This window comes from Diorhabda carinulata, chromosome X (assembly GCF_026250575.1).
Source record: "Diorhabda carinulata isolate Delta chromosome X, icDioCari1.1, whole genome shotgun sequence".
Classification (NCBI taxonomy): Eukaryota; Metazoa; Arthropoda; class Insecta; order Coleoptera; family Chrysomelidae; genus Diorhabda; species Diorhabda carinulata.
In genome coordinates this window covers 55,974,513-55,987,506 of record NC_079472.1, presented here as the reverse complement: position 1 = coordinate 55,987,506, position 12,994 = coordinate 55,974,513, and the positions used below count along the sequence as shown (strand labels likewise).

General features: G+C 34.2%; 1 protein-coding gene across 3 annotated transcripts in view; it reads right to left on the bottom strand.

Annotated features, from left to right (window-relative positions):
* Positions 1-8,372, bottom strand: part of LOC130900762 (transcription factor Sox-18-like) — a 133,229-nt gene extending 124,857 nt beyond the window's left edge. For all 3 annotated transcript variants that reach the window (XM_057811623.1, XM_057811627.1, XM_057811625.1), the window contains exons 1-2: positions 8,227-8,372; positions 6,084-6,317 (exon numbers count right to left, since the gene is read on the bottom strand). In XM_057811623.1, the coding sequence (XP_057667606.1) occupies positions 6,084-6,317; positions 8,227-8,263 (271 nt within the window). In that variant the 5' untranslated portion in view covers positions 8,264-8,372. The remainder of the gene's footprint in view (positions 1-6,083; positions 6,318-8,226) is intronic.
* Positions 8,373-12,994: the final 4,622 nt, after the last annotated feature.

Sequence of the window (12,994 nt, the reverse complement as noted above, 5' to 3'; positions counted from 1 at the left end):
TTATTTTTCAAAGAATCAAACAAATATATTCGTCGATTGAGTATTAGACTTTTCAAAGCTTCAGATTCAATCGTAGATATTTTATTATTTCTCAAATCTAAAACTACGGAAGGAAACATCCCAGCTCTAACTTCTCGTAACGTATTGAAACTCAAATCGATCTTATATAGACTGTCGACTTCTGCGAACGATCCAGGCTCTATCTCAGATATTTCATTTGAAGATAAATTAATATTGATTATTCTAGTATCGCGAAAAGTCTCTTTACGAATTGAAGAAAGTAGATTATCTTCGAGATAAAGATAACCAATACTGGATCCTAAGAAACTTCCAGAAGGAAGTATCTTGATTAAGTTTTTGTTCAAATTGAGTATCTCAAGATTGGGTAGATTGGTAAATATATTCCCCACATCTTCTATTTTATTATTTCTCAAATCAATACTGGTTATTCCGTAAATATTCTGGAACGCACCTGACTGGATTTTATTTATTTGGTTGCCACTCAACATCAAAGTCTTTATCTTTGATTTACTAAATATTTTTGGTGTTAATTCTATTAGTTGGTTTTTAGCTAAGCTCAAAATATTGACTGTCAAATTTTCAAAAGCACCATCTTCAATAGTTGTTATGAAATTCGAATCGAGACTTATCATTTTAAAAGTTTTGTCATTCAAAACATTTTTTCTCAATATCTGTATTTCATTATTTTCCAAAATTAAAAACGATAGAGAAGTACCATCGAAAGCACCAGGTTCAACATCTTCAAGATGATTCAATTTCATATTAAACTCTGTTATATTGGTATCATCTAATATTCCTGGTGATAAAACTGGAAAAACTTCGTTTTCTATAACGACTACATCCGCTTTTCGATTATTAGTCACAATCTTCTTTAAATCAGTTGAATCACTAGTTGAAACCTCATATTTGGAACTTAGAAATAATAATAATAATATAAACATTTTTAAGGGGTTATCTATCACTTCGACGTGTGATTTATAGAGGTGAAAATCAAACTAGAGATAAGCAGGGTCGTATTAAGCTCACTTTATCAGGTGATATAAAAATAACGTAAACATACATTTCATGTACAGATCAACATTTACACTTGGACAAGTAATAGTCATAGAGAGAACCATATGTTTTCAGATGTAACCCAAAGATTGGATACTGAATATTGAATATTCTCAATAAATAATGTCTTGGGTGAACTATCTACAAAATTGAAGAAGTTGAAAGAAATTTCAGATAATTATTCACAAATAAACATCAATATATTTTAAATAGAACCGATGTATGATAGTCACGGGTAGTACACAAAATGCTAACTAAACTTGGCAACGCTTGATTTGCATTCCTGAGCTACACCAATAATATGTTAATAGTAGTAAGGGGCAAGGATGAAAAATAATCTCTGCCAAGATGTAAACGACTCTAAATACAATTGAAAATTAGGGTATATATAGAGAAATTTGAATTTAACCCCGGTAAAACAACACTACCCCCATTTACAAGGAGAAGAACGTCAATCAAGCATGTACTTACCCTTTATGGAGCTCAACTGATACCTTTCAAAGAAGTACGAGGATTGCTACTCAAGTTTTTAGATATGGCAACACTGATGTGAATATGTCAAATCTGACATTGCCATCATAGAGTTTAACAATTTTAATGGTAAACGTACTCAGAATGTATTGTCATACGAGTGCTATTTAAATTGTTTACAGATGCTTAAAACATTAATATTGATCACTTCAAAGTAAACGGTCGACTGTTTTTTTGGAACTGAACATGTCGCCACCGTTCCATTAGAGTGACGTAGAACAGTCAATTATGAATGGTTGATAGCCAAATGTTCGTAAAAAATAGGTAAATCAATCGCAGAGACGAATCATTCTCCACCACGACCACCAATGGGTCATTCGCAGGCAGTCCTTGTTTGGCATCCAATGATTTCTTCTTATTCCCGCACACTAAAATAAATTACAAAGTCAACGTTTTTCTACACATGAAGAAGCGTCAAATCATATGTTTTAGAGGTATGGAAAAAATGCTTCGACAATTGGTTCAAACGCATGCAAAAGTATATTGATCTTAAAGGAGAATATTTTGAAAAACAATAAAGTCATATCCAATTATCCAATATTTGTTTTTGTTTGTCCATCTGAAAACTTAAGTAGCAACGCTCGTAAGGGTCATTATGCATAAAACACTTGAGACGAGGTAATCTCTAAAGCCACTGCAGTTATATGAACATGTCGCAAACTCAGACGCTTGGTGAACGAGTAAACAGCTGATTGCTGTATCTAATCTGTCTCATGACCGGCAAAATAACAAAGAATATAAATATGACTTCTAGCACTGATTTTATTATACTGTCCGTTTTTGTAATCAAACCAACTTTGTCTGCCCCCAAATTCTCTAGTAACAATTCGCTTTCATAATTTTCTTCGATTTTACTGAACCATTCACACCACCAAGCACCATATATGTTAAAAAATGCGATTTTGATAACTCGTGAAGGCGCCCCTTTCAATTTGCTACTTCAAATACTTTTAGACAAAAATCCAAACTGATTTTATTTATTATGTTTATTAAGTTAATTTGCTAATTCGGTTCTGTTTTCCAGAATAAATTCGCAAACTTTTGTTAAAAAATTTATTTTAGCACCTTTTAAAATTGCTGCAGTTAATTTATTTTGAAAATCGAAAACTATAATATCGATTTTATACAATAGGAAATAAAAAAATTTCCAATTTTATTAAATTATGATAATAAATTACGTATTAGTTATTACATTTAGAAAAAGTCACAGTGAGATATTTATTACTCAGTTAATATTGAAAAAAATAAACAAACACTTGATTAATATCAAAGTACAGGGTGTTCCAAAATTATCTTTACTACCTAAAAAATTCATAACTTCAAACATAAACAAGATATTTATATTCTATCTTTTGCATGTATTACTGCAATTAATAAAGTTTTTTTTTTAATAGGCTGAACAATTATAAATGAAGATGTGGACACCACAACAGAAAGCTCAATGCGTGTCATGGTTCATCAGATACACAGGTTCAACGGAACTTCAGGAGAAAATTCCAAAGAGACCCACCATCCACACTCTCCATCCGTGCAAGGCACACAAGCTTCATGAGCACCGGATCAGTATTGCATAAAAGTGGAGCCGGACGACTCAGCACAAATCCAGAAAATGTGGAGCGAATACGGCAAATATTCCAGCACAATCCGAAAACTTCAATTCGTCAGGCTTCAAGGCAACTAAAAATGCCTACAACCACAATCCACTGGGTTCTTCATAAACAGTTGCTTCTGTAAGCCTATAAGGTACAGTTGTTGTAGGCACTGTTACCAATAAATCGCCCAAAACGTGTGGAATTTGCCGTAGACATGTTACAACGTATTGAGCATGATGAAGATTTATTGAAAAAGGTGTGTTTCAGTAATCAGGCCACGTTCCATGTATCTGGTATGATAAACCACCACAATGTACGAATTTGGGGCTCTGAAGCCCCACATGCAGTAGTCGATCTTCAACAGCCCAAAGGTAATGTGTGATGTGGGCTTGTACACAACAAAATCATTGGTCCTTTCTTCTTCATAGAAACTACAGTTACTGGCTGCGTATACCTAGATATGCTTCAAAATTTTGCTCTTCCTCAGTTGGATGAATTCCAGCCGATTATTTACTTCCATGGTGCACCCCCGCACGGGTTGACAGCAGTTCGGGAACACCTCAATGAATCTTTTCCCAGCCGATGGATTGGACGGGATGGCCCAATTCCATAGCCACCAAGGTCTCAGGACATAACACCCTTCGACTTCTTTTTGTGGGGTTATTTAAAGAACATTGTTTACCGGACACCGGTTAATGACATTGAAGACTTGAAACGCCGCATTTCACAAGTTTTTAGTACAACGCAGGCTACATGTTACAGCGTACCTGACATGATATTGATTACAGACTGGAAGTGCTTATGATGCGCATGTGAACTAAAAAAAGTTTATTATTTGCAGTAATACATGCAAAAGGCAAAATATAAATATCTTGTTTATTTTCGAACTTAAGCTTTCGACCTTGCGAGATCGCGGGAATTTCAAAAATATCGACGTCACCTGTAAAATTTCATTGGCGTCTTTCGGAAGTTCAGCCAAAATAACTAACTTACTATATAAGTGTATAGAGATGTACTTATAATCCAAAGCGTTCTATACAAAATGGAAGTATGCTTTATTTAGGTTAATAATGTTTTCTTTATTATAGTAACGAATATATTTCAAATTAAAATTCTTGATAGCTGTCTAGACATCAAAAATAATTATTCAGATTTTTACTATTTATACCCCACATAATTATCCAATAACCACTTTGAAATGAGCCTAATATTCTACATAAGGCTCATACTGGTATGCTAGTCGAAGAAATAAATCTGATGTTATTGCTCGAGGAATTTGTTGGCGTTGTTGGTCAATTCCTCTACGTCTGTTTACTATAAATCTGCACGTTTCTCTTCGTTCTAATTGTCTCTGTTGATTTCGTTCATCTCATGCCTCTTGTGGCTGTGATTGACATAACTGCGCCGTGCTTACACGCACACCCCTGCTCCAGCTTCTCGGTGTCCAATACTATATTCAAGTCAGATTCTGAAGGGCCCTCCACACTCTCGCGAAAAACATGTGAAAAATGCGAATGTGGAACCGATTTGCGTATTTTTCTCAAGTTCTCCATCTTTGCCGGAGAACGTGAGAACAGGCGAGAAGGTTTATTAACTCCACAATCGCATATTTCTCAGTAACGAGCGGATCGCCGATTTGATTGATTCTTTTTAATCATTATTTTCTCTTTAATATACGCATAATTATAATATGCAAATAACATTAAACTTGCCGCAGTCACTTCAGCGTCCATCGTTATCGAGCAAAGAACTGAAGTGAGAACTGTAGTGAGAACTGTATTGAGAACTATAGTGAGAACTGTAGTGAGAACTGTAGTGAGAACTGTAGTGAGAACTGTAGTGAGAACTGTAGTGAGAACTGTAGCGAGAACTGTAGTGAGAACTTTATGAGAGTTTCTATCCAAAAGAAGTTCTCAGTACGTCGTGGAGATTCTCAGCGAGATTCTCGCGAGAGCGTGGAGGGGCCATGACGATGCGAAGTTGAGGAGTGAATAATACTTATCCGCCTTGGATATAATCTGGTGTAGGGAAACTTTACAAATTTTATAAAAATTCAGATACCATACTATAAACAACCGGTGAAAAATCACACTGTATACATGCACTATTATGTGTAATCGTAATTTTCTCTAATTTTATTTAAAGTCTAAACTGATTTTAATCTATAGGTTAAGAACATAATACGGTATTATATTAATATTTCACATGTTATTTTCTTACTTCCCGTATCACGGCATTTTAGGTTTTCTAAAATGTCAGATGTCAAAAGTTGATGTTGTATCATATTCGTTATGTCAATCATATTGTTGTCTCTTTTTACAATTACAAATGTCAATCTAAACAAACTAATACGTATGACTTGTAGTTGTTGTTGTGAAGAAGACAATCGATCTTAGGTATGTTGTTATATTTCCTATTCATTTCTATTGATAGAAGAAGAAAACATGTCTTCGATAAATTGTAGATTGGGTCACTTGATGGAAGACCTTCATCGTTTCTACTATAGCTATTTTTGTATTTTATTATTTGTTTTTATTTTGAAGGTTCGAATTGTGCATAAAAAAAATTTTATTAGAAAAGTTAAAAGGGTATAAAAGTAACCACAAGGGCTACAATCATCAAACAGTACATTAGTTTGGAAAAAATACGTTCGTATTTTCTTGTAAGCTTATCCTGTATGGACAAGCTTTCATCTGGTAGACCTACCGTTACATCAAATGACTTCACACCGAACGATAAGGAAAGTTTTATCAACTGGAATTTTCTACAATTTTAAACAAAAGTTCATAGATTCCCAGAAAATATTTGAATTATGTTCCCATTCACAAATGTTTTTTTAGGCGTTTGATTACCGATTCAATGGTTGAACGTGAAACAATGACTTACCTGGATATTTTTCTTTGTGTTCAATGGCAATGATACGCGCCCTGTCAAAATACTTATTCTTTTCCTCCTCTGACAAATTTTTCCAATTGCTACCCAACTTCTTACTAATAATCTTATTTGAATCTGCTGGGTATTTGTGTGAAAGAACTTTTCTGTTATCAGTGGCGTACAGCATGAAGGCGTTCGGCGGGCGGGGTATTTTTGGTATGACATTGTTTGACAGTTCGATAGTTTCTGTTGAAAAAAGACTATTTGTAAGTACCACATTATTAGTGCAATTTTATTGGGGGCTCATTCACAGGAAAAACTCTGATGAAGGATTTTCAAATTAAAAAACTGTTAAAGTGGCTTGTTTAACGCCAAAATCTTCTTGATATCACTGAGAAAATTTGTTGAATACATTGCCCATTGTACATAATAGCTTAAGCGTTTGAACTCCAGCACTGCCATAATGAATGCGATCTTCATAGATGAGTCTCATTATAGATTATGTTCACCCCTTTCGAAGAAGTATACAGAAGTCTGGGCAAAATTTTTTTTATTGACCTTACTGAGTTCATTGTAATGGTTAGAAACATAGCAGATCATTTTTATAGAGATCAAATGATTGTTAACGTACTGCCACAATTCCATGCTGCTTCAATAATACCAAAAGAGTACAAGAGATCAAATTTTGCTTGAACAATGCAATAAAAACGAACCCTACTAGTTGAATTAGCAATGGAACAAATTATGATAGTAAGCACACAATCCTGCCATGAAGGGATTTAAAAAGCTGCTTTGACATTTCCTAATGGAAGAACTCAGAACCAGATGGAACAACACGTTTTATTGGAAGGTAAACATCAAATATAAGTTACCGAGGAGTGGATGTAAATAGTAAATAGTAATTATGAAAATAGATAGATAAGATAAGATAAAAGATACCAAAGGTAAAAAACGAAATATTGAAAAGATATGATATTCAATTACTACAAGAGGATGAGGTATATCAGTTTTTGCAGAAGAAATTATTGAAAAACTGAGACTGAGTCAGGATAACCAGAAATAAACGAAAAATGTGAAAAGTTTAAGTCACTAGGAAAATAATATACCAGCAAAGTTCCTGAAATTGGGTGGCCTACTAACAAATATCACACAATTAATAAAAGAAATATGGAAAGGAAAGATACTACCAAGTAAATAGAACTTATTTGTCCGAAATATAAAAAAGGTGACCAAACTATCTGTGGGAATTCCAGAGGCATATCACTATTGTATATTACATACAAAATAATATCAAGAATAATTACGAAAATTGAAAACTAGGATTCGGATATTATTGAAAAGTATCAAGCTTCGAGCAAGGTTCAGGAAAGGCAGAAGTACCACAGATCAGGTATTTACTCTGGTACAACTACATTGTATTAGTTAAGAGTAGAATCTACAGCTGCACATGCTCTTCATTGATTTTGAACAAGCGTACGACACAGTTAGTAAACCAAAGTTGTATAATGCAATTAAATACCTCGGAATTCCAAATAATATGATCAAATTATTGAGAATAAAGCTGGAGAAAACTGTATATGAGTTGAAAGTTGATTGTTTAATATCAGAAGCTTTCAATGAAAATAAACAAGGTGACCCATTCTCGTTATCGTTGTTTAACATAATATTAAAAACCAAAATGAAGAAAAATCATATTAATCCCACAAAGACCATTTATCAACAGAAGCAACAATGTCGGGAGAAGAAGAACAAATAAAGAAATAATGAACTCTACAATCAACCATCAATAGCACAGGTAACAAGAGGACAACGAGCTAGATAGCTGGGACACGTCACGATAGAATCAAATGGAGTCATTTAGTAAAGAAGATCAAGAAAACTCCGAAGCCATGGGCCAATACGGCCTTTTTGCGATATCATTTTAAGAATTACTAAATTTTTAGTTGAAATGTGAACAAATTTCATTTAAAATGAATAAGATATCAAAAAATTCCAAGAAATATGCATGATATTTCCAATATCCAATCATATTGAATTAAAAACTCTGGATTCGGGCTAAATATTAAGAAATTTGGAATTGAGCATTCAATATGACTGTAGTTTCGTATTGTAGTTGTCAAATAGGTCTATAAAAAACACTATCAAACTAACTCGCCTTTTTTAACGCAATAGTTTAACAAATTGAGATCCATTTGTTGTTTTTCACAAAACCACACAATAAACGAACACAAAAAAAATGTTTTTCGCAATACACTACCACGGTCCCGTTTATTGTATCTGTCATCTACAATATTTCCGAAAATGACACATATAGCCATCTTATTATCGACATATATTATGCAAATTAAGCCTAGGGTACAGTGTGTTTAAATAAATTAAGAATACTATGTCGCCCTGTATTGTTCAACTGAAAAAAAAAGAAGCAGAGTTTTACTTGGGTGACGTTCAAATCTATATTTGACGAATATCGGATATTTATGAGTAGTGAATTGATATACATATCTATTTAGATTTAATTCAAACATCAAACTGATTCTGTGGAATGGAAACTCCTTCACAACTGTCAAGTTCTTATTAACACAATCTTGGGTGAAGCCCAGAGGATTCACCAGTTTCAAAAGCAAGCGACTACCCAAAAAAAATAGGACCAACGACATCTCCCTATTCCTAGAACATATGAAATCAACAAAAGTTGGTCAAAATTGTAATCGATGGATCAGGGAATTGTAAAAATTATAAGTCATTATACAGTAAAGAAGTTGTTAGGAATATATTGGAAAATATGAAATAAAAGAATAGATGTATTCCAAGCAATGAGAATGACTGATAAAGCTTTGTGAAACGTGGCTGCTACTACTATGAAAAACTGTTTTGCTGGCTGTAGTTTTCCTTCGTCATTAAGTGAAGAAGAAGCTGAAGATAACCACCTAAAGCATGGTATATAATAGCGCTTGGGGTATGTTTCGAGGACTTTATTATATATGATTATGAATGTAATATTATCGAACGAAGAGATTCTGAATTCAGTATCTCAGAACAATGAAATAAATGATGATGACACTGAAGATCTAAATAGTCTAACAAGCACCCGATTTGTTTCTTTTAGAGACTCGAAAATATCACTAAATACGTTACATAATCTCAAAGAACAAACAAATATTTCAGAAGAGAAAGAATTTGCAGCTCTTTGTACTCTAAACAATGCTTTAGATAAAGAACACTTTAACGCAAAAAAATTTTCGACTTTTTTCAAAAAATGTTTGGAATAAATATGTTCATTATCTATGTAGTATGAATTGGTATATGTATGATTTTTTCCTTTCTGCTCGCCAGATCCCTAACTCGAAATCCTCTATACCCTCTAAACTTCCGTAACTCGAATTTTTTTGTCTCTCCCTAAGAATTCGAGTTATAAAGGTTCTATTATATTAGTATAAACAAACTGATTCATTTGATAATTTGAGACGCTCTGAGGATTCTCCAATTTTGGAGATTTGGGCGAAGCTGTTATGTATTTTCTCTATTCTTGTTTTTTTTTTATTTTAATTGTGTCTCTAATAATCTTCGACCAAATTAAGAAATGAAAAATAATGGTTACTCCCCGTATAAAATTCGGTAAACATCTAACAAACCGTCAGTCCACGTGGGCTCATCATCTCCACTGTTAACTAATGGAAACATCGAATCATAAACATAAATGCATTTTTATTGGCCGAAGCTGTATGTACACAATTTCTTCGAAATATTCCTATCAAACTTTGAACTTTTATAGGTTGTAGTGCTCAGGAATGACGTGCCTTGTTAGCTGATTCCAATGAGTCCCAATACATTGAACTTCTAGGCGATTAGAGCAAATTTGGTGTTCATGTACCGCGTCTGCTTGTCGAGTAGATCTTGCAAAAACGACATTTTCTCATAATAACCACATAATAAAATTATTTTGAACAATGCTCTCATAACCAAAATGTATTCCTCTAGTAGTCCCAGAGCTGCCTACAAAAAACAAAGTCGATAAGATGCGCTCCATTTCGGTTTGTGAAATGGTGGTCCCAACTTAGTACATCACCAAACGCCAATTCTTAAGGTCAGTACAGGTCGGATATGAAAATGCCAGCCGGTTTTCCCGAACGGAAAAATTTGCTAAAAAACCTCATAACGCTCGCGCGTGAAACCTTTTGTAGCGTGCGGTTTCAGCCTCAAATAAGAGCGGTGTAATAGTGCAAGAAGTTTTGCAGGCCGGAAAACCCTCGTAAGAAGTGATCGAAATTGCCGGAAAACTCGTCTGAAAAACCTCATAACGTGCACGCGCGAAAAAATTTTTTTTGGATCCCAGCTAAGAGCAGTGCGATAGCGCAAGAAGTTTTGCTGGCCGGAAAACCTACGAAAAAAATTGAAGAAAATCGACGTATATTTGAAATAAAAATTTTTCGTATTCGACTCAATGCAAAGTTATTTTTGATGTCTCCATTCAAAATATCTGACTGATCTACCCGAAATTAAAAAAAATCATCAGGATACGATGAAAACTAAATATAATCATTTTTTATCGCACGTGCTTCTAATTTTTTTTTTAATTTATTTACTACGCCAATTATCAATTGATTTTGATCAATTTTTTCTCAAAACTTCTGGGAATAGTTATACTTTTTGATAAAGTTGCTCAGTATTAAGTAACGGCTCGTGGTGCCCCAAGAAACTTTGAGGAATGTCGAGGCAAGATGATAACCTCGGCGCTCGCCTCTATCATTGCAAAAATGCGTTAAAGTATTTACTTATCTAACGCGCTAATTTGATTTTCAATGACCACAAATCAAAAAATATTAATTTTTTCGTTCATGAAAACCGGCTGGCATTTTCATATCCGACCTGTGCTGACCTTAAGAAGTGGCGTTTGGTGATGTACTAAGTTGAGGCCGCCAGTTTACAAGATGAAATGGCGCGCACCTTATCGACCCTGTTTTTTGTAGACAGCTCCCCATCTATAGTAAATGGGGTTCTATAGAAGTAAGCGAAAATATGTTGTCAGAAATTTTGAGATGCCATGATGCCCGATGTGGCCGAGGACACCACGGCATGCAGCGCAGAGCTCTCAAACCTCTGCCCATGTGGTGTTTACTATTTTTAACACGCTTTTATTAGCTTAGATTTGTGGGTTTGTGAGATTGTGAGTTGGTTTGTATTTCTGCTTTGCACAATGAGCGAGTGGCTTATTACTGTTAGTACATCGCACCACTTTAATTATAGTTCTTCCAATACCAATTGCAGAAGACAGTTATGCGAGGAACAATCAATATTTCATAAATTCGCTCGACACTCATACCAAATTAAGAAATGAAAAATAATGATTATTCCCCTTATAAAATTCGGTAAACATCTAACAAACCGTAAGTCCACGTGAACTCATCATCTCCACTGTTAACTAATGGAAACATCGAATCGTAAACATAAATGCATTTCTATTGGCCGAAGCCGTATGTACACAATTTCTTCGATATATTCTTCGATATATTCCTGCCAGACAATGTGCGATAAGCAGTGACGAGGCTAGGTGAGATTTATTTAATTCATAAATTTCTTTAAATAAATAGAAATATGGCGTTTTTTAGACCATGGGCGAATGAAGACAATTGCACAGTGTAGTGAGAATGGAGACAGGTATGAATTTAATAATGAAGATTTAGATATACAAACACAGCAAGTTATTTTAAATATATTCGAATGTTTAATAAAGGAAAATACTCAGCAATCTGATAACGCAATCATAATAAGAATTTCTGAATTAACCAGAGTAAATAAATTTTCCAGTTATCGAGTAGTTACAAAAGGAATTGCTCTGAAATCAGTTGACAAAGTTACTCAAGATTTTATACGTAGGACAATTGTTATTTTATATAAGAAGAATTAAAAGTAATACAGCAAAAGGTAGCAGATTATCCAGAATACCAGTTTAGAAACATTGCGTCAAGTTTTTTCAGCATGTGGTTTTAAGCAGAAAAACCTGAATAAACGGATAGCAATAACCGAATAGTCAAGGATAGTTCGACGGCGGCAAGATTATTTATGTCAGTTGAAAGACTACCGAAGTTCTAATAGACTAATGGGGTACAAAATGGGTTCAGTTCAGGTCTGGCACCCTATTTAAACCAAACGTCTTTACAGGCAGGTACATTTTACTCGTCTATTTAAGTTTTATAATTTAATATTCAGTTTTAGCAAGTTAACGAGATATAATAATGATTTTTTCCAAGTTCCAAGTAGGACTACAATTAAGTGCATCTGTTTTAATAACGGCGTATAATGCCAACCAATTTATAATGATTCGATTGCCCTTTAACGAATACTATATCCGACAGGACAAAATATTAATAAAAATAATTAATTTATTTAATGAGGTATCTACGCCTAAGGTAGATCAAACAAAATTGTCGGCAAGGGTTTTTATAATCTGCAATTGATATTGGAAGAACTATACGTTCGATAGCCAACAGGGCTAAAGCGTCAACCTCCGAATTCGTATGTCGTTGTCTTGAATGTAAAAAGAATTTTCACTTTGAATCGAAACAAATTTTACAACTGTCTACTCTCTTCTTAAGAAATGAAAAATAATGTTTATTACCCGCATAAAATTCGGTAAACCTCTAACAAACCGTCAGTCTACGTGGACTCATCATATCCCCTGTTTACCAATGAAAACATCGAATGTGGATATTGACCTTGAACTTTTGTAGGTTGTAGTGCTCGGGAAAGACGTGCCTTGGTACCTGATTCCAATGAGTCATCATACATTGAACTTCTAGAGCAAACTCGGTGTTCATGTACCGCGTGTGCGTGTCGAGTAGGTTTTGAAAAAACTGCTCTAGGCAGGATTATGCTAGACAGCTCGGAAGAGCCGTTGCCGTGATGGTATCGGTAAACTGAGTCAG